The sequence below is a fragment of the Macrotis lagotis genome, chromosome X, assembly GCF_037893015.1.
Source record: "Macrotis lagotis isolate mMagLag1 chromosome X, bilby.v1.9.chrom.fasta, whole genome shotgun sequence".
Taxonomy (NCBI): Eukaryota; Metazoa; Chordata; class Mammalia; order Peramelemorphia; family Peramelidae; genus Macrotis; species Macrotis lagotis.
The window spans coordinates 620,719,632-620,746,384 of NC_133666.1; the positions used below are offsets into that span (position 1 = coordinate 620,719,632).

Sequence of the window (26,753 nt, forward strand, 5' to 3'; positions counted from 1 at the left end):
GTCAGATATGAATCACAATGACTGGAGATGCCTCTGCATGTGAGGCAGTGGGGGTTAAATGATTTGACAAAAGTCACAAAGTGTCCAAGACCAGATTGAACTCAGATCCTCTTAGCTCCAGTGAAGTCTAAAGCAGAGAGGTGTCAAATAAAACAGCTCACCTGAGTACATATCCTGAACCAAATTAATCAGCTCACAGGGATCCTTACGTATGAATTAATGACCTCCTATTTGAGTTGATACATGGTCTAAAAGCATTAGGCTCAAGGTCTAAACACTTCCACATGTCTGGATTTTATCCCACTCAGTCATTCTAATCATACATAGCCCTGTGTGTCAATATTGTATTAAATCATGTCAACCACTGGTGTGGAAAAAGCCTGACTGCTCAATTGAACCCTCATCTCAAATCCAACCAGCTAGAGCAGTTTTGGGGAGACTTTTCTTACCTTTAACACCAAGTTCAGCAGAATGTTTCTTCATGGCTGCATCATCCCGCAAGATAATGGCCCGCCACAGTTGGCACAAAGCCAAGCGATCCCTGGAAGGGGGAGGGGTGATCCTTCTTGTCAGGGCAGACATCCATTCATTGTTCCCCACAACTGTATCAGTGTCTCGGGTCCCACATCTAATGCAGATGATTCCTCCCTCCTCCTCCCTAGGACTAGAGTTCTGCTACAGATATGGATCTTACTTCTCATCCAGGAACTGGTAGAGGCCATGATCCAGCAACACCAATTCTGCTTGCCCATCTGAGCCTTTCCGTACTAATACTAAGAGAAAATATGGGTAGGGATACCCAAACTTAGTCCAACTGCGGATGGTCCAGAGCAATGTTCCCAAGAGTGTGCTATCTTACCATTTCCAGGATGGGGATCTGAGTGGATGAAGCCCGTGTAAAAGATCTGTTCAGCAAATACTTGGATCAATTTAGATGATGTCTAAAAGAGAGGGGAGCCCATTAAGAGGTGAGAATCACTTCCTTAAAAGTAGGAATGGGGCATTCCCTAGCACTCTCAGGGATGGCAAAAGTCTGAACACCCCAAGCTACACTCAAAAGACACAGACAAGTTCCATTCTTCCTTACCTCTTCCACACATTTTTGGGTTTTTTTGGCAAGGCAGTGGGGTTAAGAGGCTTGCCCAAGGCCGCACAACTAGGTAAGTGTCTGAAGCCGGATTTGAACTCAGGTCCTCCTGACTCTAGGGCTGGTGCTCCATCCACTGTGCCACCTAACTGCCCCATGCATTAATTTCACAAACCACTGCTTAGCATACTAAGTAATACAAAATCTGGATAAACTAGTTCCTGTCTTGATGGAGATCAAAGTAGACATTAAGTCATGTGTAAATTCTAAAAGTAGAGACAGATTGAGGCTTATACTCACATCACTCAAGCTGAGCCCCTGCTTCTTGATCTCTTCCACATTGTTGATCTTACAGCCCTTACAGAAGTCAGCTGTTAAGACCCTCTGGAAATTGGGAGATAGGACTAGTAAGCAGGTCTGATCTACCCAGTCTGAGAGGAATAGTAAAAGGGGAGAGGATCTAATTATTGGAGCAGGCCAGGTTAAGTTGTGGAAGGCAAAGGGGATCCTGAAATAATTTTCTGGGAACCTCTGGGCTCAAACCTTGCTGGACTTGTCCCAGTGAACACGGGGTACCACTACGTAGTGAAAGTGCTTCAAGTCTTTGGCACAGCGCTCTGAGTTTCGACCCTCATTCTCAAAGTCCAGTTCCTGGGCCAAGGTCCCTTTAAGATCCTGAAAGGGGGAAATCCAACAAGGGCAGTTGTCAATGAGGGAAATGAGTCGTACATAGGGAAGATGGAGTGGGATGGGAATGTGATGAGGCAGCAGATTCCGAACATCTCAAGAGTGGACCCTGCAACCCCAATTAATTGGAGTCTTCCAGAGGCCTAGGTAAAGCTGTATTTTCTACTCCCTCTTTAGTGCCATGTGCAATGTATTTAAGGAGCTGGGGCCAGAGCTACCTTGAGGACCCAGCTGAAGCCAAAGCTGGGATGCATGAACTCGATGATCTGCAGCAGAAGCTCAAGGGTTTGGATGTCCCCATCAAACCTGTCCCTTAGGTCAATGTACTGCACCTGTACTGGATACAGGGGTTGAGTCATCTTCTGCCTCATCAACACATGCTGACCTCTTCTGTCACCACCCGTTTTAGGACCCTTTGCTTATTTCAAAAAACAAAACAAAAAAAAACCCAAAAACCAGCCCAGGGACCATACCATTTTTTATTTTTTGGTTAGGTTTTTGCAAGGCAAATGGGGTTAAGTGGCTTGTCCAAGGTCACACAGCTAGGTAATTAAATGTCTGAGACTGGATTTGAACCCAGGTACTCCTGACTCCAGGGCAGGTGCTTTTTCTACTTCACCACCTAGCCACCCCTGGGACCATCCCATTTAAACCCTTTCTGGATTCCCCTGTTTTAAGTACTCTCTCATTCCTTGAGTTATCTGGCCTCTACCACCCAGCAACCTGAAAGTGGTCTTAGGTCAGTTAAAGAAAGACTAAACAGTTTGAGGATTTGCTTGTAAATAGACCAGTTTAGTAAAGAGCAGTGGGGGCTGAAACAGGTCAGCAAGACTTCCTTGCTGGTTGCTAGTGGGCCTAGTGTTAACTAGGCCCTGGAAGGCATTCCAGGAATGATTGGAGGAAGGGAGAAAAACTAGGAAATGGGTGAATATAATGGGAGAGGCTGGGAAGGACAAGATCATGCAAAAACCTTGAATAACACACTGAGTTTGTTTTATTCTATTTTCTAGTTTATTCTATGAATCCCCAAGCAGGGTAGGAAGCTAATGAAAGCAGTATTTTGGCTCAAACTTGCAGCCAAAGGAGATGGGCAGGGCAGCTCAGAGGCTGCTGGATTTGCTATGTGAGGTAAAGGGCTACGTAAAGGATTCTGTAGCTGCAAGAGCTACGTCTGAATCCTAGTTCTCTGGCACTCAGACAATCGTCCTCATTCAGGATCTATTTTTCTCTTCTGCAAAATGCTGAGGTAGACTCTGTGTGATTCTTAAGGTCCCCCCCCCCCCCCCCCCCCCCCCCCCCCCCCCCCCCCCCCCCCCCCCAAGGTCCTTTTCAGCAATAGTGTGTGAGATTCACAGGTGCCAGGGTTTGGCCTACAACCTCCCCAGATGCTGTCATTACAAGTCAGAATTTAAGAACTAGACACGCTGATAGTACACAAGAAGTATCCATCTGCCTGACTGGTGATCCTCATGGTAGAGCCCAGGGACACCCCCACATAGACACACCTTCACAGCCACCTCTGTACCGTCCTTCAGTTTTGCTTTGTGCACTTGGGCCAGGCTGGCTGCTGCTACAGGCTCATAGTCAAATTCCTGGAACAACTCACTGGCAGGGGCCTGGAAATCCTCCAGGAACAGCTCATCCACCTGCAGGGGAAAGGGACCTGGGACCCAAGTCCAGGTTTGGGGCAGCCTCCCTCTGGAACTCTGCCTCATTCCTACTGTGGCTCAATAGGCTCTTATGATTATTAATAGCATCCCAGTCAAGCAACAAGCAAAAATCTCAACATTTTCCCCCTCCATTCTCCCCCTTCCTCCTCTTCCCATCCCAACCTTCATCTGGATTATCTTCAACCTTCAACCCTTATCTTCAACATCTAGCTCACAATGCCCTCTAACAAGTCAAGTCTACTTGGGCTCCCCAGTTTCTGCTCCCTCCTGGGATCCTGAGCACTCATTTCCCTAGCTCTTGGTCCATCAAGAGGTACAGTCAGAAAAGCCCCAGAAATCAAAGTCTCTACCTCTAGTGGTCTCTATAATCAGCCCCACCCACTGCTCTGTGTAGGACTGGACCTCCTTGCAGGTAATGGCTTAAGAGTTCACCTTGACCACCCAGTTATACCTCCCCCCACCAATCCCCGAAGCCCAGTGGTTGCCAACCTCTTTGTAGCCCCGAGTAAGGGCTTTATCCTCCAGTAGGCGAAGGGTGGTGATGTACTCAGGGGGTAGCAGGTGGTTAAAGGAGCAGAGTCCCTGGCCCAGCTTCACATAGAGGCCTCCATTGAGGATGGCTCCAGCTACCAGGGCATCAGCCGCCCGCTGGTGACACGCTGACATCACCTCCATGTAGCCAGGGCTGTTCTGGCCACAGGGACAGAGAGAAGGGATGGGGGAGGAGGTGTTTGCCTCTCCTCAACCCCCTCCCCCCGCCACCCCACCTACAGTGCAACCCTAGGATGGCTTCCATCCTAACCAGAAAACTTTCTTGCCTTTCCTCTTCCATCTTTAAGCCTTTGCTTAGGGATCCCATAATACAGAAACCTTGGGGAATATATAACTAATAGTGATATTCATTGAATCAAAGGTATAAAAAGTTTAATCCCCTTTTAGTAAAGTTCCAAATTCTTTATGGAGCTAGGATTTTGAACCCATCTTTTTTTAAAGACTTTAAACTTGAGCATTCTTTTTGCTCTGCTACCACATCTCCTGTTGGTGAGGTAGATCCTCCCTCTGTCTTTTATATAACTTTAATCTTTCTGGTCTGTTTCAGTATCTATAAAATAAAGGGGCTGGACCAGGTGGTCTCTTTCAGTTAAAAAAAACTATTATCCTAGCCTTTCCCTCCTTTATGCCATAATTCAAAACCATTTCCTAAAGGAAGGTTTTCTTGATGAACCAAATTTAATTCCTAGCCTCACAAGATGATTGCTAGAGTTCAGAGGGACCTGAGAGATGATCGAGTCCAACCTAATACATCTAAACTGATTTTCTCCTACTCCCCCATGCTGCCTCCCACCCTGATGGAAGCTCAGTTGATAACTTGACCTTTCAGGAACACAGAGTACAAAAAACACAACTAATCCAAACTGAAATGTTAATAGTCTCTCAACTTTCCTGTGCCCTAGAGAACCATGAGTATTTGGAAGGGAAATTGCCAGAGCCACTGGCTATCAGGCTTCCCCTTGACTCCTGGAATGCCCTCTCCATTCCCAACAATAGGAGACATACCTCGTCTACCCCTCGGAGAACCACATTGGTGCACCACCAGTAATCCATGGAGATCTGCAGACCCACTTTGAGAGACCTGATGCAGAATAAAGGTGAGGGATAATTGGTCATTGTCCAGAATCTTACAGTTCTACACAGAAGCCAACTCTGGGTCAATTATCTCTGGTCCCTTCTTGCATAGGGGAATCTCGTGGCTGGGAAACTCCAGGTTTGGATTAGGTTAGCCCATTGGGGCAGTCTGCTTACACAACTCCCTATCATTTGTCCCCTCAGGGGCCTGGGGCCTTCAGGCAGCATGATGCAATGGGAAGAACCCAAATCTAGGAATCAGAATATCTGGGTTCAAGTTCAGGCTCATCACTTTCTAGCTGTGTGACCTTGAGCAAATCATTATCCCCTCTGGGCCTCAGGTTCCTCAACTATGAAATGGGAATAACCACTCTTGCCTGATCAAATAAGAAAGTGCATATGAAAGGGCTTTGCAAGTGTAAGTCAATATCCACATAAAAAATATAACAACAACAATAATATTGTTCTTGTGGCTCCTGTCCTCTCATAGAGGGTTGGTCTGTCTCAAACTAATTACAGTGAGATATTACAGATTTGCTGAGTGAAACCTATTTGAATATGGGAAATCTTTTTATTATTATTATTTTTATTAAATTTTACAATTTCCCCCTAATCTTGCCCCTCCCCCCGCAGTCTGGTAGACTGTTTCCATGCTATACATTGATCAAAATTCAATGTGTTGAAAGATCATATCCTAAAGGAAAAAATAAAATATAAGAGACAGCAAAATTACATATAAGATACCTTTTTTTTAAAATTAAAGGTAAAAGTCTTAGATTTTTGTTTCAAACTCCACAATTCTTTCTTTGGATACAGATGGTATTCTTCATCACAGATACAAGTATGGGGTATCTTTAAGAAAACTCTAGGGGTGATGAAGGCATTGGGTGACTGACCCTGACTTCTAAAGTGATGGGAGTTCTGTTCTTATGTATCTTTCTGTATTTTTTCCTTAAATGGGGTAGGGGAGAGAAAATGAAGAAAGGGCAGTTAAAAAAATTTTACATAACTTTGTTTTTATATAAATATTTTGTTTTCCAATTATATACAATAGTAGTTTCTACCTACCATTTTTATAAGGTTTTTGAATTTTACATTTTCCCCCACCCCCTACAGAAGGCAGTCTGATAATCTTTACGTTATTTCCATGCTATACACTGATCAAAATTGAATATGTTGAGAGAAAAATCATAGAGGAAAGGACATCTAAGTAACTCAAGGATTTCCCAGAAATATGAATTTAGCCTGCCATACCAACATGAGATGTAGCAGCATAGCAGAAAGAATGCTCAAGTTTAAAATTAAAAAAAAAAAAAGATAGGTTCAAAATCCTACTTCCATAAAGAATTTGGAACTATATTAAAAGAGGATTAAACTTTTTATACCTTTGATTCAGTGATTATCGCTACTGAATATATTCTCCAAGGACTGAGTGTGAATCAGACAAGAGGGAAAGAACCCATATTTACCAAGTATTTATCAAATCACTTTTTGTGGTAGCAAAAAGATAGAAACCATATAGGTACCTGTCAGCTGGGGGAATGGTTAAATAAACAACAGCATGCAAATGTGATGGAATTTTGCTGTATTGTAAGAAATGACAAATAATAAGAATTTAGAGAACTTTAAAAAAGACTTGTTTGATAGAAAATAAACTGATAATACCAAAAGAGAGATAGTTCTGCTTACTAAAAATTCTGTTTATACAACTCCTTATCATTTGTACCCTCAGGGATCCAGGATCCTCAGCATAGTGAAAGGGAAAGAATCCTGAATGAGGAAACAGAATATCTGGGTTCAAGTCCAGGCTCCACCACTTACTACCTGTGTGGTCTTGAGCAAATTACTTCCCCTCTCTGGATGTCAGGTTTCTCATCTCTAAAATGGGGATAATCACCTCTGAGCTGGATCAAATAAGAAAATACATGGGAAAAGGTTTTTGTAAGTCAGTATGGTCTCCATAATGTAAAGGAACATAACAGGACTTAAAAATTCAGGTCAGTGTTGTGATTCATCTTGTACACTGATGATGAAACCATACCTCTCTCCTGATGGAGATGATGTGCTTCAAATATGGAATGAAATCTATTATGTGTTGGATATGATCAATGTATAGGTCTGTTTGGCTTAACAGAACTAATTTGTTACAAGGGAAAGTTCTATTTACTAGTGACAGTGATTTTTTTTCTTTTAAGCACCAGGGAAACATTTTTTTTTAAGTTCCAGGACCAACATGTGCTAGCTTGCCATCTTCCAATTTAGCAGTGACAGACTGTCCAATAAGATTTCTTTCATACACATTTCAAATTACTTTCTGGTTGATATTTCAGAATTGGCATCTTCTCTTTTTCCTTTGTGACTTAAACCTTAGAAGATGCCCTTTTGTAAATTAAAGCTTAGCAAAACAGTGGAGACAAGGGAGGAGAGGACTCTCAAGTATCATCTGATTCCAGTGATGGCAGCAGAGTAAAGAGGGAATTGAGGGTATCTGTTTCCTGTAATCTGGACACCAAGGAGACTCAAGGGCTAGAGAAGTCCAAGGAGTTCAGGGGCATGAAATTGGTGTCTGAGAATTGGGAACAGTTAACAAAACTATGAAAGGTGAAATCAATGGGCAAAAGGCATATTCGATGAGGAGATATTCCAAGCAGAGAGAGCCCTGGGAAGCTAACTCAAGTTCAAGAGCAATCCACTAACTAAAGAGATGAGACAAATGACAGAATTCCCAGCTTCAGATATGGGTCTGTGTGATGACAGCTGGCACACTTGTAGGGAACAGGAGAGAAGAACAAGACCAAGGAGAGGTGCCATGGTTGGTGAGGACACTCATCTAGCATGAGATCATAGGGAGCTCATTAGAAGAAGTGACATTTGATTGAGGTCCTGTAGGATGGATAGAATTTTAGGAAGTAGAACAATTAGAAGAAAGCATTCTATGTAGAGATAATAGTGTGAACAAGGGCATGGGAGGCAGGAAAGCAAAAGATATGTTCAGGAAATGTAGAGTTCAGCCTGAAGAGGGATTCACAGAATAAAGGTCAGAAAGATAAATGGAATTAAGATGATACTGTGGGCAGAAGATTGGATTCGGGGTCAGAGACCTGAGTGCAAATCCCACTTCTGACACATTACTCATCACTTAACCTCTCTAGGGTTCAGTTTCCTCATCTGCAAAATGAGGGTTAGAGTTGAGCTGGATGAACTCTAAGGTATCTTCCAGCTCTAAATCTAAGATATGATAAAGACTGTAGAGGATCTGGAATGCCAGGAAGTCTGAACTTTATTCTTCAGGAAATAGGGAGTTACTCAAGGTTTGTGGGCAAGAGAGTTTGCACAGCCTGAATTGGAGGGAAGAAGGAGAGACCAATGGAAATAATCTGAGTGGAACTTAGTGGATGGGAGTCTCACTGTGATGGGGTTCCTGGGTTTATTACCTGCTGTGGGAAGTAGGACTGGGATCTGCTCTAAACATACAAAGAACCCTAGTGTTTCAGGATTTAATAATAAATCAGTGGTGATAAATTTTCAAATAACACAAAGATGAGGAGGTAGCTAACATGCTAACACTAGATTGAAACAAAACAGTGAAATATGCTAAGAATAAATGTAGGGGTGGCTAGGTGGCATAGTGGATAAAGCACCGGCCTTGGGAGTCAGGAGTACCTGGGTTCAAATTCAGTCTCAGACACTTAATAATTACCTAGCTGTGTGGCCTTGGGCAAGCCACTTAATCCCATTTGCCTTGCAAAAACTAAAAAACTAAAAAAAAAAAAAAAAAAAAAAAAAAAAGAATAAATGTACACAGTCCTGCATTTGGGTTCCAGAAAATCTAATAGGATTAGGGGAAACTACACTTAGATAATATTTTTCATACGGAGAAGACCTGGAGATTTCAGTTATCCACAACTTCCATACTGAGCCAAAAGGATATACTAACAGGAGTCTTGTGTCCAGAAAAAGGAGATGATGCTTCTCTCCAGTCTGTTCTGATCTAGTCAAATCTAGAATACTGTCTCCAATTCTAGGGGCTACATTTTAGGAAGGAAAACAGCAAATTGGAGCAAATCAGGGAACCAAGTAAAAGATCAACAGAAGAACTGAGGGTGCTTAAAGTGAATAACAAAAATATGACAAATACCTTCAAGTATCTTAAAGGGTTGTCATGAACATAACCATGAGTTAGGTTAGAAGAATTAGTTCTATTTTATGTACTTTCATTAGAAGGAATTAGGTCTAGTTGGAAAAAGTTAAAGTGAGGCAGATTTTAGCTTAGTAAGAAGAACATTTCAAGTAACAACTGTGCAACCATGTTGTGGGCTGCTTTGTTAGCTAGTGATCTTGTCATTGGAGATATTCAAAGCAGAAGTTGGATGCTATGGAAAGTGGGACATTTAAGGTCTTTTAAGATCCCCATGGCCTTTTTTGGCTTCTGGAATCCACTGAGTTGATATTTTCAGCACTCTATGATAGTTTGACATGGACCCCTTAGGTTGACTTACTAAGTATCTTTAATACTGCATCCTGGGACTCATGGTGATTACTCATTCAAAATCATGCTGATTCCCAAATACAATATATAGAGAGTGAGCCAGGGTCTGGCTCTTATTCCTTCTTCCTAGTCTCACTTATTCAATCACAGTCTCCTCCTCCATCAACATCTCCACATTAAATAGGTGGCCTTTTTCCTTAACAAGGAAAAACCTAGTTCAAGCATCCCTTGGTCTCCTTTGCTAGATCTTCTGATCTAGGTCATGCCAACTAACTCTACGTCTCCCAAAGGTCTATCCTGGGCCCTCTTCTTGTTTTCTTTTATACTAAATCACTTGGTGATCTTGATCTCATCAGTTCCTATGGATTTACTATCATCTCCACAGAACAATGATTTCTAAATTTATTAAACTCTAACCTCTCAATCTCCAAACTCAATCCCTGATTCCTGTAGACATCTTAAACTCGACAAAACTCATTTCTCTCTTTAAGCTCCCCTTTCTAACTTTCCTATTACTATCAAAGGTATCACTTTTTTCTCAGTCACCAAGTTATCACCAGTTATCTTCAACTCCTCACTCTTTCACACCCCGAGGCCCCTCCCCCAAATCCAATCAAGTGCCAAGTTCAGTTGTTTCTACCTTCACATATCTCTTACATAGGCTTCCTTCTTGCCACCACCCTGGGACAGACCCTCTGCATTACATCTGAGCTATTACTATAGCCTATTGGTGAATTTCCCTGCCTGCCCAATTGTCTAACACACAGACACACCCCCACCAATAAACTCTAGTGGCTTAAATTTAAAATCCTCTGGGATTTTAAGCCCTTCATAACCTGCTCCCACTCTACCTTTCCAATCTTCTTACACCTTACTACCTTCCATGTATACCATGATCCATTTTCATTTCTACAGATCCTCCATTACTTCCTTCAAGTTCAGCTAAAATTCCCCTCAGTGCTTGTGCCTTCCCTCTGTTGATTTTGTCCAATTAATCCTGTTGTATGTTGCATGTAGTCTTTTTTCCCTGGATTGTGAGTTTCCTGAGAACTCACAGGGATTTTTGTTTGTTTGTTACATTTCTTTGCACCCCCAGGCTTAGTGCAGTGCCAGGCAGCAAATAATGGATACTTAAAGGAAGAAGCATTTATTATGTGCCAGGCACTATCTAAGTGCTTTATAAATAGTTTCATTTGTTCCTCATTTGGTTATTATTCTGATTTTATAGTTATAAAAATTTAGGCAGACAAGCTCAACATTCCATCCTCTGAACCATTTAGCTGCCTCTAATAATGCTTGCTGATTAACTACCTGAGTTAATAAAGCTAGAGTGTGTGTTCATTTTGCAATAAATATTTTATAACCTAAAAATCTGGGTACAGGGCTTTCAACTTTTTTTTTTAGGTCTGCTTGGTCTCCCAGCTATGTTTGCTAATTAAAGGTATAGGGCATTACTCCAACAAGCTCAGACATCATCTCCAATAAGCTTCCTTACCATATGAGTTTGCCTAAGTATTTTCAAGAAGCTATCGTGTTAAGAATGCTGGTACTATATGATACCTGAAGTCTTCTAGAGTTCTGTAATTCTGTGATTTTTGTATATATGAACATAGTTACTAATGGAAAAATCAAGGGGACTATCAATTATTACCAAGACTCAAATGGTCAAAGTTAGGTTTTCTGAGTGTGACAAAAGGATATTGGGTTAAAAAAAGGCAAGGATTTTGCTTTGGAAGAAAATTAAGTCTAAGAGTTATTATGGGACATTCAGCTTTACTCAGATGAAGAGGTAGATAATAGAAACTGATTGAGAAATGATGTATAAAAGGAGCCTAGGATAGAAGACTGACTAGAAAATGGAAGCAGGAAGGAAGTTAGAAGAAAGTATCCAGAATGAGAGGTAACTTGGTCAGAACTGTCTTTTAGGGGCGGCTAGGTGGCAAAGTGGATAAAGCACCAGCCCTGGAGTCAAGAGTACCTGGGTTCAAATCTGGTCTCAGACACTTAATAATTACCCAGCTGTGTGGCCTTGGGCAAGCCACTTAACCCCATTTGCCTTGCAAAAACCTTGAAAAAAAAAAGAACTGTCTTTTAAACCTAAGGAACTGTGTCTGTATTTATTCAAGCCAATTACTCTGTGATTGCTTAATATGACCAGTGGATGGAGGTATTGGAGAAGGGATTCTTGCATTAGGGATAGTGGTTCACCAGATAACCTCCAGAAAAACTTCCAATTGTTAGGTTCCATTTTTATTCAGAAACAATTTACATATGGGGCGGCTAGGTGGCACAGTGGATAGAGCAACGACCCTGGAATCAGGAGTACCTGAGTTCAAATGCCACCTCAGACACTTAGTAATTACCTAGCTATGTGGCCTTGGACAAGCCACTTTGCCTTGCAAAAAAAAGACTAAAACAAAACAAAACAATTTACTATTTCTTATGACATCATGCATTCACCTACTCACCCACAGCAGAACAGGGTAGATTTAGAGAAGAAATGAATATAAAGGATGGTCCAAGGTCTCAAGGAGCTTACTTTAAAATGTGAATAAGGGAAGCCTTCCCCTACCTAAAGTATTTTATACTATGTACACAGCAGCACATCATATATTGCTAGTTCAGGGTAGAGTCAAGTTTTCAGACCAACACCTCATATCATGTATAAAAATTCTAGAAGAAAACCATGATATAAGGGAAGTGTTGCCATTACATGCAAATAAGTTAGATTTAAGAGAGGGGTTGCTGTGCAAAGTCACTGAGTCATCTGAATTCAGTGACCAAATATGAATCAAGACCACTGAAAATGGCCCTGTAAGCAGTGGGAGATCTTGGCTTTTTAAAACTAGGCCCTTCCCGATTTGACTGATATTTAAAGATAAGCTCCAAATGGATGGATATAAGATCTTGATAGATCTAAATAGAAAAAGTCATATCTATGAAAAGCAGAAAGTTCATAACCAAAAAACAAGAGTATCAAGGAGCATACAAAATGAAATGGACAATTTTGATTTTAGTAAAAAGTTTTTGCAGAAATAAAGCAAATATAGCTAAAATTAGAAGGGAGCAAGTAATTGAACAAAATTTCTCTGATAAAGATTTCACATTCCAAGATAGATAAGGAAATGATTCAAATTTATGAGAGTCATTTTCCAAGGCATAAACAGTCAAAGATATGATTAGGCAGTTTTCCAAAGGAAGAAATAAATTTAAGCTATCGAGGAACCATATTTTAAAAAGCTCTTAATTACTAATATTTAGAGATATACAAATTAAAACAAATTTCTATCTATCTCACCCTCATCAAACTAGCAAAGAGGAAAATAACAAGTGTTGAAGAGGTTTTGGGAAAACAAGAGCTACAATACACTGTTGGCAGAGCTATGAATTTGTCCAACCATTCCTGAAAAGCAACTTGGAACTATGTATGCTCCCCAAATTTCTAAACCATGCCATACCATTGGCACTGTCAATATCACTACTACTATGAAAGCCCAAAGAAAACAATGAGGAAAAATATTAATCTGTACAAAAATATTTGTGGCAGCTACTTTTCTTGGTGGCAAATTGGAAACTGAGGGGATGTCCATTAATTAGGACTGGGTGAACAAGTAATGGTATAGCATATGATTGTGGTGGAGCAGTATTGCGCTGGAGAAATGACGAAAGACATGGTTTCAGAGAAATCTGGAAGACAAATATGAAATGATTCAGAGAAAAGCATGCAGAACCAGGAAAAAAAACTTATGCTGAACTGTAAAGACAACTCTGAAAGATATAGAAACCCTGTAAAACAGGTCCAGAGGATTTATGATGAAACAAGCTAACTACCTCTTGACAGAGAAGAGATGAACTCAGAATATAGACCAAGAGATATAATTTTGGGGAGGACAATGTGGAAATTTGTCTTGTTCATAAGAGGACTTTTGTTTTTTTTTCTTTTTCCAATGAGGGCAGAGGAAAGGAGAAATCTTGATAAAAATAAATTTAAAAAGAGAGAGAAACTGAAATTTTAGCTGCATTTTAGGTTCTTTCCAACCCACACTGTCAAATTCAAAGGGACCTTAGAGATCATCTGAATCAACATGCTTGAAGAGGTATGCTCCTATAACATTCCTAAGTGAAACCAATCTCTCCTTGAGAACTGGCTTACTTCCCAAAGTAGTACACTTCATTTCTGAACAACTGTAATTTTTAACTGAATCTTTTTTTTTTTTAGGTTTTTTCAAGGCAAACGGGGTTAAGTGGCTTGCCCAAGGCCACACAGCTAGGTAATTATTAAGTGCCTGACACCGGATTTGAACCCAGGTACTCCTGACTCCAGGGCTGATGCTTTATCCACTACACCACCTAGCCACCCCTATAGAATGAAATTTTTTTTAGGTTTTTTTTGTAAGGCAAATGGGGTTAAGTGGTTTGCCCAAGGCCACACAGCTAGGTAATTATTAAGTGTCTGAGACCAGATTTGAACCCAGGTACTCCTGACTCCAGGGCCGGTGCTTTATCCACTACGCCACCTACCCACCCCTCACAACTGTAATTTTTAGCAAATTTTTTCTTGATACTGAGCTGAAATCTACTTCTCTTCAATTTCTACCCACTGATCTTCCATCTTCTCTTAGAACGTGTACACTGCCACCTAGACTCCTTATAGGAGCTGTTATCTGTCTCAATAGAAGTTTTTAAAAATTCTCAATTTCTTCAACTCATTTCTACCTTTGTCCAGCCAGGTTAATTAAAATACTCACTGTGATGCCTTCCTCAGGCATCCCAAACATTTCTCCCCTTAAAACTTTGCTCACAATGTTTTCTGCTCAGAGCTCTTCTTTCTCTCTTCTACTTCTCCAAATTCTACCTGTTCTAAAGGCCCAGTTCATGCTCTGCTTCCTCTATCAACCCTCCTCTGCCACTTAGCTTCCTCATCTGTAAAAGAGAGGGATGGACTAAATGATATCTGAGGTTTCTTTCAATTTCAGATTCATAATCCTAAAACCCGAGGAAATAGTTTCCACTTAGGGCTTCTGTATAACTTCCTGAAAGAAATGTTTATATTGGCTATTGAGTGCAAGTCTCATCTTTCCTAACAAGATTATAAACTCCTTAAGAAAAGGGATCTTTACTTACATGAATTGATACAAAGTAAAATGAGCAGAACCAGGAAACATTATACACAATAATAGCAATATAGTATAACGATCAATTGTGAATGACATAGCTATTCTCAGTATTACAATGATCCAAGACAATTCCCAAGGACTTATGAAGAAAAATGCTATCTACCTCCAGAGAAAGAATTGAAAATCTGAATTGCAGATCAAAGCATAATTTTTTGCCTTTATTATTCTTAGGTTTTTTTCAATCTGCATTTTCTTTACACTATAGTAAATATGGAAATGTTTTGCAGGACTGCAGATGTGCAATCTATCAAATTGTTGCCATTTCACAAGGGAGAGGGGTGGGAGGGAGAGAATTTGGAACTCAAAATTTTAAAAAGTTGAGAATTCTTGTTTACATGAATTGAGAAAAAATAAAAATATAAAATATTTTATATCACAAAAAGGAAAAAAAAGAAAAAGGGATCTCGTCTCTTTAATATTCTTCACATCCACCAAATCAAAAAATATTTAAGCTCCTATTATGTGTCAGGCACTGTCCTAAATGCTGGGGATATAAAGACAAAAATGAAAACAGATTCTGCCCTTAATGTTAAAAAAATAAATACTTAGAGATGAGAAAATCCACTTGCACTAGAGGGCTTTGGTCTCAAACTGTAAACTCTTCAGAGGGGGAAGGAGGGCTCATGTACATCCAGTTGCAACACAGAGTAACAGGCTATGAGATTAAGCTATATGGTGAGGAGTTCTGATTGGAATCCAGTCTGAGTTTCACTAAGACTCATAGAAACTAGGGTAGCAGCATGATGCCCTGGATACAGGTAGGGACACTAAGATACAAAGAGGAAAAGTGTCACAACTCAAGGAACCGTGGCAATTCAGGTATTGAACTAGGCATAGAAAGCAGGTCTCTGGACTCTCAGGCAAGGCTCTTGTGAGGGGTTTTAATGACAGAGTAAAGGTTATTTTAGGAGAAGAGTTCTAAATCTAGATTCTGAGTTTAAAAAAAAAATTTCATAACTATAATTTTCTTTTGGCAAGGCAATGGGGTTAAGTGACTTGCCCAAGGTCACATAGATAATTATTAAGTGTCTGGGGCCAAATTCAATATAATTGGTTTCCTTTATAATCCTATTCTTAAATTCACTAATTTTAAAAATATTCTAGGTTTTACTAGACTTCCTAAAGGTAATTTCTTCCTTGATTCTCTACTTTGTTTCTGATGTGATCTTTTCTCTCTATATATTGTATCCATTGGAAGCTTATCTTTATACATGTCTAATCTTAATGAATGAATGGGCATTGCCTCAGTCAAACTGTGACCTGGGAAAGATCTAGCTTTAAAAAACCAAAGTCTTCATAGCATTCAGGGTCATCTCCAGTGGTCCTATTCATATCTGGCCATTGGACCCAGATGGCTCTGAAGGAGAAAGTGAGGATGGTGACTTAGCACAGTACCCCCTCACTCAAATCCCATTCACTTGCACATCATGGCATCACCTCATAGACGTCATGGTCTTCTTCAAGAACAAAGGATAAACAACAATAGCAATGGAGCAGAGAAACAAAAAAATTAAGACTCTATCCTTCAGGCAGTATGGAACCAGTTGGCCAACTGTGTGGAAGATGAAGATGGGAGAAGTTGGGAGTCTAATGACAAGAGCAATCAGGAGGCTCTTAGAAGACTCAAGAGATGTGAACTAGTACATGGCTGTGTGAGTAAAAATAGGCAATATTTGGCAACCAGTGAGATACTGGGTGTGAGGGAGAGTTAGGAGTCAAATTTAACTCTGGGATTGAAAATCTGGATGACTAGAAGGAAAGTGGTATCCTTGATAGAAAAGTCAGGAGAGGGGTGGGTATAGATTAAAGAAAAGGAATTCTGATTTGAACATGGTAATTTAGAGATACCTACAGAATATCCAGGCAGTAATATTCAGCAGTAAACAGCGCTATAGCTCAAGATCCAGACAAACAATGCTAAATAGATTTTTTTTTAAGTTTTTTTCAAGGTAAACGGGGTTAAGTGGCTTGTCCAAGGCCACGCAGCTAGGTAATTATTAAGTGTCTGAGACCGGATTTGAACCCAGGTATTCCTGACTCCAGGGTCGATGCTTTATCCACTGTGCCACCTAGCCGCCCCGAGAATCATCTTTATAGAGATAAATGAATGCTCAGAAAAGAGAAGATAGTCCAGAATGGAGCCTTGGGGTATATCAAAGAATGAGAGGTATTGTGGAAAGTACCCTGGATTTGGAGCTAAAGGAAAAGATTCAAATCCTTTCTACTATTAATCACCTGTGTAACTTTGGGCAAATTAGGTCTCAGTTTCTTCACTCATAAAAATGAAGGGTGGACTGAGGTGGCCAGAGCTAAATCTAATTCTATAATGATAATCTAGCAATAAGACATTTTTGCCATCTTGCAGAAACCATTGCAAAATAGCCATGCAGGAAATACCAGAGTTCTCTCTTAATACCTAGTGCCAGGGCAATCTTGGGGAGTCTTTTCCCTAGAAAAGTCAATCTGAAGAAAGATCTTAAAAAACAAATTGGAAGGATTACCACTGCTGGCCTTTGCTCCAGCTAGAGGTACTGCTACAAAAGGGTACTTTTCCCTTATGCTGAACTTACCCTAAAGACAAAGGAATAAAGATAAAAACTAGAGTAATCATAAGTCAAAGTTCTATACTACTTGCTCACACTACACCTGGGGAGGTGGGTAGGCAGGGTAATTATTATTAGTCTATTTTGCAAATGAAGAAACTGAGGCTCAGAGAGGTAAAGGGATCTTCCCAGAGTCAAAAACTGGTAAACCACAGAGCTAAGATTTGAACCTTGGTGTCTTTTTAATTATACAACATTATCATCTAACTGTCGAGGGTGTAATACTCAAGGAATTCAGCCATTTACTTGAAAATATAAAACATTTTCTTTATAGTTCTCAAAAGAAATTATCAATAAGAAAACAATTCAGGACCTACAAGTTCCCGAGCCAGTCTGGCCTTTGGCATCCCCACCTGAAGCTTAGACTACAATTTTCTCAGACTTCAAATGTTTCATTAACAACAAATGACACCTGAAGATAACATTTGCAAATATTTTAAAAGCTCTAGCCCAGGGTTTATTCCATACCTACTGAAGGATCTAGGTCTGTGACATGCTAATTTATCATACACCTGATGCCCACATAAGGCATCTTCTGCATTCAGGACAAGGTAATAGAAATGGACCCAAGTGGGTAGAACATTGTAGCATTGTACAGGAATCCTTTGCAATTTAAGGCAAATTGGAAGGAAGAGCCCAGGAAAAAGCCCTCACACAGTCAACCAACCTGCCAAATCGTCCGATGCCATCTGTCAAAAGCCTCATCTTCCTCCTTTCTCGTTTGTCGGCAACAACATAACGGAGCCCAAACAGCAGTGGCACACCCACCACCATGACAGAAAATGCCTTCTTCCACAGGGGCCTGGGAAGTGTGGGCCTGAAGGGGAGTCATAAGTTAGTAAGGTAGTGATGTTTTTCTTTCCTGGTACCACAAATCCCAACCCATGACCTTCATCCTCCTTCACACACACACACACACACACACACACACACACACACACACACACAGAAAACCTGTCTTACTGTCAGATGGACTGAAGAGTTAGGGATAGTATTTAGAAAAATGTCGTCCTATATATCATATCATTCCTCTCAGTCACATTCTTCATGGATTTCTTTTCCTCTAAATTGTATATGACATAGTACTTCAAATATCCAACAGAAAGAAGGCTGAAGGCCTTGGAAAGCCGTGTTTGTAGAGTTAACACTGATGCTACTAGCACTAGAGAGCAGAATTTGAGTCCCAGCTCCAAAACAGTCTGCTTGTGAATAGGAATACTTGCCCTATTTGTCTCATAGTAGTGGTATGAGCAAAGAATAAACAGCCAAGTATGATATATAAATGAAACCTGTTATTATTTGTAATCACTTATACTAGGTTAGAAACTCCTCTGAGTCAGAGTTCAAGAGACCAGAGACCAGGTCTCCTGACTGACCATGTATATATATAACACAAGCTAAATGATACACCCAGAAAAGCTTCTGGAAGTAGAGGCCAGTAAGTCATATACTTTGGTGTCCCTTACAGGTACCTAGCACAAAGTCTCAGGAAATATATTTACAGACTGATTAACTCAAAGAGATGCTATCCCTAATTAATCTATGTAAATGAATGAGGAATTTTACCAGTCAATCTATAAATGTATATGCAAAAGACCTATTGTGTGTTCAAGGTTCTGTGTCAGGCACAGGGGAGTCTCTACCCTACCACAGTTAATAATGAAGCTGGAAAAAAAAAAGAATGATAAACATGGAGAACAGACTACAGGATAGGGCTAGCTATCAAGTTCATAATACAGATGTGAAGTCCTCTGAGATGCTGGTGGCCTGGGGAAGAGCTCAATACCTTCCAGATAATGACCTTGCAAGTCCCGATGTCAAATCTTTCCTGAAGAACACGACGGGGGACAGCGAGGGTGGCTGCCTGCTCTGCAGCAACACTGAATGGAACCGGCAAAGCTGCAGCTGGAAAAAGAAAAAATGGGGCAAGTTTCAGGGGAAGATGCAATATTTCTTCCCCAGTCTCAGGGCATTATACCTATTTAAGATTTTAAGTCAGGGAGAATTCCCAAGGCCCTGAATTCAATGCTTCAAATACCTGCCTTGGGAGCAACAGCCACCTTACTTTATTTCAGAAAAAATTTGTATTTATTTGTATGCTAATATCACTTGTTCTTTAAGCTAGTTGAGGTACCCAGTAGATAGTGTTGGGGAAAGGGAAGTGAGTCTATAGCCTGAGGGTCTGCTCAGGAGAGCAGTGCTAATGGAAGAGGAGAGGGTAGGGGTAGTGGGGCACCCAGGATGATAGTAGGTAAAAGAGGCACAAGAAATAATTTTTAAAAAATTGTTATTTATACATGATTTATAGTTTACAAAGTCCTTTGCATACATCATATCTGATCCATGCAAAAACCCTTTGACAAAGACAAAGCTGTTTAAATTAATATTTGATATATGAAAAAACTGAGGTTCAGAGTGACTTGACTTGTCCAAGGTTATAAACAGTAAATTTGAGTCTCCTGATTCCAAGGTCAATACTCTTTCTACTCCACCAGATGCTTCTCCATTTCAGAAGACATCCGACCCCTCTACAATAGCTGGCACCCACTGCAGGTAGAGGGCACAATATCAATGACCTATAAAGCAGAAAATTCATTTAGAGATGAGCAGTTTGATGGTATAAAAAAGAAATTTAGCTCTATTCTCATCCAGTGTTTGAGGTGCTTATTTTAATAAGTTTCTTTTGTGTTTCATATTATATCTCATCTAACCAGTCTTCTAAGGCTCTCAACCCTGGAAAAAACTTTCATTCTTCATTTTCTCTACCCTTTCAGCAGTATTTCACACCACAGACCACCACCTACTTAAAATTTCCCCCTACTTTCCACTTCTTTAGCCACTCCTATTTTTTTTGCATTCTAATTTATTCTTATTTTGTACAAATAATGTTTTTTATACATTAATAAAATATTCTTGTTTAAGAGTAAACATAATACCCCCCCCCAATTGACCCACATGAGCGATAAAGGGGAGAGGAAAAAGTTAAAATTAAAATTTAAAAAAAAAAATAATAGTAATAATTTTAGGTATAGACAAGTGGCACAGTGGACAGGGCAATGGTCCTGGAACCAGGAGCACCCAAGCCCAAATCCGACCCCATACACCCAACAATAACCCAGCTGTATGACCCCATGAAAGCCACCCCAACCCCATTGCCCTGCAAAAACTAAAAAAAAAAAAACCCAAAATAAAATAGTAATAATAATAGTAGGGGCAGCCAGGTGGCAGAGTACTGGCCCTTGAGTCAGGAGCACCCGGGTCCAAATCCAGCCTCAGACACCCAACAATCACCCAGCTATGTGGCCCCAGGCAGGTCACCCAGCCCCATTTGCCCTGCAACCCCCCCCCAAAATAATAATAATGATAATAAAAAACGTGCTTCAGTCTGTGTTCCAACACTACCAACTCTGTCGTGGGTGGATCACATTCTTTATGATAAGTCCATCACAAAAGTTACTTCCATATTTTTCCACCATTGCCATTGCTGATCGCAACTCCCTCCATTCATACTTCTCCACTACCATGTACTATATTTTCTCTCTCCTTTCACTCTGACTCTGCTGTAGGGTAGCTGAGTGGCGCAGCAGACAGATCCTTAGCCCTGGGGCCAAGAGGCCCTGAGCCCACATGCCACCCCTTAGGCCCAGCATCCACCTGTCCCTATGGTCCTGGACAGGCCATCCAATCCCAGCCCCTTGAAAGAAGTAAAAAAAAAGTGTTATATCTGACCACTCTCCCCCTCATGGTCCATCCTCTCCTCCATCACTCACATACCCCACCTTCCCCCATCCCCCTTCTCTCCTTCTTACTCCAGATGTCTACACCCCATTGAGTATATATGCTGTTTCCTCTCCTAGCCACCTCTGATGAGAGCGAAGATTCCCTCATTCCCCCTTGCCTTCCCCCCTTTCATATCACTGCAATAGCTCATTGTAATAAAGAAAAATCTTATTATATGAAATATCTTAGCCTATTCCTCCTCTCCTTTTTTCTCTCACATTACATTTTCCCTTTTTATCTACTGACTCCATTTTTACATCACATTATATCTTCAAATTCAGCTTTCTCCTGTGCTTCATCTATAAAAGCTCCTTCTACCTGCTCTATTAAATGAGAAGGTTCATATGAGTATTATCAGTATCATTTTTCTATACAGGAATACAAGTAGTTCATCATCATTAAGTCCCTCATATTTTCCCCTTCTCCACTCTCTATGCTTCACCTGAGTCCTGCATCTGAAGACCAAACCTGTTCAGCTCTGGCCATTCCAGCAGGAACATTTGAAATTCCCCTGGTTCATTGAAAGTCCATCTTTTTCCCTGGAAGAGGATGTTCAGTTTTGCTGGATAGTTGATTCTCAGTTGTATTCTAAACTCTATTGCCTTCCGGAATATTATATTCCAAGCCCTACGAGCTTTTAATGTAGTTGGTGCTAAGTCCTGTGTGATTCTGACTGCAGCTCCATGATATTTGAACTGTGTCCTTCTGGCTGCTTGTAATATTTTCTCTTTGACTTAGGAGCTCTGGAATTTAGCTATAATATTCCTGGGGGTTGTTTTTTTTTTTTGGATCTCTTTCTTGGGGAGATTGGTGGATTCTCTCCATTTCTATTTTGCCTTCTGCTTCTAGGATATCAGGGCAATTTTCCTGTAGTAATTCTTTGAAAATGATGTCAAGTGGAGAAATAAGAAAGGAGGGAGTTGTGATCAGCAATGGCAACGTTGGAAAAATATGGAAGTAACTTTTGTGATGGACTTATCATAAAGAATGTGATCCACTCACGACAGAGTTGATGGTGTTGGAACAAAGACTGAAGCACATTTTTTGTTATTATTATTTGGGGGAGGGTGCAGGGCAAGTGGGGCTGGGTGGCCTGCCTGGGGCCACATAGCAGGGTGATCTTTGGATGTCTGGGGCCAGATTCGGACCCAGGTGCTCCTGGCTCAAGGGCCAATGCTCTGTCTGCCACCCAGCCACCCCTACTATTATTACTATTTTATTTTATTTTGGGTCTTTTTTTTTCTTCTTTTTGGTTTTTGCAGGGCAGTGGGGATCTGGTGGCTTGCATGTCACATGGCTGGGTGATTATTGGGTTTATGAGGCTGGATATGGACTCGGGTGCTCGTGGCTCCAGGGCTGGTGCTTCATCCATTGCACCACCTGGCCATACCTACAATTATTACTATTATTTTTTTTAATTTTAATTTTTTTCTCTCCCCTTTACTTTTTCGCCCAAGCAAGTCTATCTATATTCAAGGGTGGAGGGGTATTTTGTTTACTTGTAAACAAGTATATTTTATTAATGTAAAAAAAAACCATTTGCACAAAATGAGAATAAAAAATAAATTTAAAAAAAAGAATCTTAAAAAAAAAAGAAAATGATGTCAAGGCTCTTTTCCTGATCATGACTTTCAGGTATTCCAATAATTTTTAAATTATCTTTCCTAAATCTGTTTTCCATATCAGTTGTTTTTTTTCAATGAGATGTTTCACATTTTCTTCTAATTTTTCATTCTTTTGGTTTTGAAGTATTGTGTCCTGATTTCTGGTAAAATCAGCAACCTCCTGACTCAGTTCTACTCTTTGTCTGAAGGATTTGTTTTCCTCAGAGAGCTTTCTTTTTTCTTTTTCCATCTGGCCAATTCTGTTTTTTAAAGCATTCTTCTCCTCAATAACTTTTTTTTTTAGGTTTTCTTTTTTGCAAGGCAAATGGGGTTAAGTGGCTTGCCCAAGGCCACACAGCTAGGTAATTATTAAGTATCTGAGACTGGATTTGAACCCAGGTACTCCTGACTCCAGGGCCGGCGCTTTATCCACTGCGCCACCTAGCCACCCCTCCTCAATAACTTTTTGAACTGTTTTATCCATTTGACCTAAGCTGGTTTTTAGCATGCTATTTTCTTCAGCATTTTTTTGGATTTCCTTGACTAGGCTGCTGACTTCATTTTCATGTTTTTCCTGCATCTCTCTCATTTCTTTTCCCACTTTTTCTTCTAACTCCCTCATTTGATTTTCTTTTTTTCTATTTTTTTTTTTTTTTTTTTAGGTTTTTGCAAGGCAAACAGGGTTAAGTGGCTTGCCCAAGGCCTCACAGCTAGGTAATTATTAAGTGTCTGAGACCGGATTTGAACCCAGGTACTCGTGACTCCAGGACTGGTGTTTTATCCACTACGCCACCTAGCTGCCCCTCTCATTTGATTTTCAAAGTCTTTTTTGAGCTCTGCCATGGCCTGAGCCCAATTTCTGTTTTTCTTGGAGTCTTCAGACGCAGGAGCTTGGACCTCCTCATCTTCAGATTGAGTGTTTTGATCCTTCGTGGGATCACAGGCAAAGTATTTCTCAATGGTGTTCCTCTTTTTCCTCTGCTTAGTCATTTCTCCAGCCTGTACCTGGTTTTGGTGTGCTTCCTGAGCTTTTGAGTATTAGTAGGACACCCCCACAAGGATCCCTGTGTCTGAGGCTCTGTCTTCCCTCCTGGTCTGTGAAATGACCATAAGCGTACCCCTCTGCCCCGGGGCTGAGGTGGGGGGGACCCTGCTGTTTTATGGGGGGCCTAAACTACGATCAGGATCTGAATGTGATCAGAACCCCAGAGTCCTGTTCCAGGGACAGAAGACAGAGCTCTGCAGTCTCTCTCCACTCCCCTCCATAGCACTCATGCCCTGGGGGGCTCCTGTTTACTGGCTTCTGCTTCCTGTTCCTGGATCTGGGCTGCTGTAGCTTTGCTGCTCGCTGTGTGCCCTGAGGACTGGGCTTCATGTGCTCACACTGGCAGAGGTTCCCACACTGATCCCCCAAGTTGTGCCCGTGTTCCCCGGGGTGTAGGTCAGGAAACTGCCCCCACTGTTGTGAGCCGTGGCTCCCAGTGCCCTGGGGCTGCCTCTTGGAGGCTGAAGTTCCTTTACTCTGGCTGGCCAACTGCCTCACTGGATCTTTCTGTGGATTTTGTCTCTCAAAAATGTAGTTAGAGTCCTTAGCTTATAAGTTTTAAGAGAGAGCACCTGAGAGACGATCCTTTCTTGTTGCCATCTTGGCTCCGCCCCCCCCCCCCCACTCCTATTTTCTTAACTGACTCCTTTTCCTGCTCTCTAAATGTAGGTATTTGTACGGTTCAGAGCTAGACTCCCTCTTCTATGCTAAAACCATAGCTCAGATCATCAGTGTCACCTAATAGCAAGGAGGAGGGTTGAGATGAAGAAAGAAAAGATCTGGCCCTCCTTATAGATCAGAAGTGTGGAGCTGAATTCTCTTTCCCTTCTCTCAAGATGTCAGATAAAACCCCCCAAAGCCTCTAAAGGAAAATAAGGTCAGAAAGGGAAAAAAAAGGAAAGGAAGGCCAAAAAGGAAGATGGGGCTGAAAAGGTGGTGAAAAAACCTTAAAAACATTGCAGTCGAAACCCAGTCCTGGCCTGAGGGATCGGCAGATACTCCAGGTCTGTAATGTATTCCCGCAGAGCCATGTACAAGCAGAAATATGCTGTACCAAAAACCTGGATTGAAAGGAAAAAGAAAGACAGGGTGCCTGCTACTATCTCAAAGGCAGTTGGTGGTGATAAAAATGGAGGAAATTGAGTGGTAAAGATTCGCAAAATGCCCAGGTATTACCCTACTAAAGATGTGCCAAGAAAACTCCTAAGTCATGGCAAAAAAACCCTTCATCCTAGGGGCGGCTAGGTGGCACAGTGGATAAAGAACTGGCCCTGGAGTCAGGAGGACCTGAGTTCAAATCCAGTCTCAGACACTTAATAATTATCTAGCTGTGTGGCCTTGGGCAAGCCACTTAACCCCATTTGCCTTGCAAAAACCTAAAAGAAAAAACAAAACCATCATCTAGCATGTGAGGAAACTTTGGTCTAGCATCACCCCAGGCACAGTTCTGATTATGCTCACTAGCTGCCACGGGGCAAGCATGTGGTTTTTCTGAAGCAGCTGGCTAGTGATTTGCTACCGGTGACTAGACCTCTGACCATCAATCATGTTCCTCCACAAAGAAATTTGTCATTGCCACCTCTACCAGGATTAACCTTTCTGGTGTAAAAATTCCAAATCATCTTACTGATGCTTACTTTAAGAAGAGGCTCAGTAAACCCAGACACCAAGAAGGAGAGATTTTTGACACAGAGAAAGGGAACTATGAGATTACAGAGCAGCGCAAGGCTGATCAGAAAGCAGTGGACTCTCAGCTCCTGCCCAAAATCAAGAAAATTCCTCAGCTCCACGGCTACCTGCATTCTGTATTTTCTCTCTCCAATGGAGTTTATCCTCACAAATTGGTATTTTAAATGCCTTGCAGAGAACTCTTATTAAAATATTTGGAATAGTGAAAAAAAAAAAGAAAGAAAAGATCTGGACCCTGAGTTTCTGCTCTTGAAAGTATCAAGATTGAGGAGTATCATGGCATTATAGCCACAGTATTGGACTTGGAGGCATAAGAACTGGGTTTGAATTTCATGTTAAATGCTCACTAGCTGAATCATTAGAGGCAAGAAGCCCAGGTTCCTCATCTGTAAAACGGGAAGGTAAACACTTTGCAAATCCTTCAATCTTAATCCTTTCACTTCATTTCAGTCCCATACAAGATTTCACCATTATCCACAAGTGTCCCGCTTCCCTAATTAGACACTTTGACTTTCCCCTATCTGACCATAACCTCCTGTCATTTAACCAATCCCTATGCTTTACTCCTAGATTTACTCTCTCCCCTCATGGAAATTTCTAATCCTCTATGCTTCAATACTTTCATATTAATTCTGAACTTACTTTTTACTTCCTTCTCTCAATTCTAATGCAACAGTTAGTCATTTCAACTCCACTGTACTCTCTCAAATCCCTTGTCCTTCTGATATTATCACTCATCTTTGTCAAACCTGAGCCCTTTACCCACCTTTCCTCTGTTCGGCTTCTATTCCTGAGCTGCTGAAAGGTTACATTATAAAAACATGGTACCCAAACTCCACCAAACCCTACCTTGCAGTCAGTCAAGCAATCCTTTCATTCCTTCCTAATTATTTCTCTATCTCACTATCCATAGACATTATTCTCCCTTTTCCCACAATTCCCTGCTGAGGCACTTGCCCCTTATTTTAATGAGGAATATTTAGGCCAATCAACTCAATGTGAGCTCCCTGTCTTCTCCCACTCTTTTCTTTACTGCACTCTCAGGGCCAAGAAGTGGCCCTTCTCCTTAGCTGACTTTAATTTCTTCTGCTATATTCTTTGAAAATTGCTTTAAGCCTCAAATGGCTTCCATTGTATATCTACATATGTCTTAAGTATGTGTCTCAGCTTTCTGCTGGAAGTGATGTATCCTACTGGAGGTAGCTTAGTAATATAAAGTGCTAGGCCTAGAATTAGGAAGACCTGAATTCAAAGCCAGCCTCAAAGGCAAGTCATTTAATCTGTCTGTCACAGATT

At 41.0% G+C, this 26,753-nt stretch overlaps 1 protein-coding gene across 6 annotated transcripts in view; it reads right to left on the reverse strand.

Annotated features, from left to right (window-relative positions):
* Positions 1–26,753, reverse strand: part of ADCK5 (aarF domain containing kinase 5) — a 46,498-nt gene that overhangs the window by 2,771 nt on the left and 16,974 nt on the right. For 4 of the 6 annotated variants that reach the window (XM_074203044.1, XM_074203049.1, XM_074203048.1 and 1 more), the window contains 11 exons: positions 19,126–19,244; positions 18,007–18,156; positions 5,002–5,077; positions 3,934–4,134; positions 3,280–3,420; positions 1,993–2,106; positions 1,631–1,762; positions 1,388–1,471; positions 860–941; positions 695–773; positions 450–541 (listed from right to left, as the gene is read on the reverse strand). In XM_074203044.1, the coding sequence (XP_074059145.1) occupies positions 450–541; positions 695–773; positions 860–941; positions 1,388–1,471; positions 1,631–1,762; positions 1,993–2,106; positions 3,280–3,420; positions 3,934–4,134; positions 5,002–5,077; positions 18,007–18,156; positions 19,126–19,244 (1,270 nt within the window). The remainder of the gene's footprint in view (positions 1–449; positions 542–694; positions 774–859; positions 942–1,387; positions 1,472–1,630; positions 1,763–1,992; positions 2,107–3,279; positions 3,421–3,933; positions 4,135–5,001; positions 5,078–18,006; positions 18,157–19,125; positions 19,245–26,753) is intronic. The other 2 variants (XM_074203045.1, XM_074203046.1) reach the window with 2 other exon arrangements.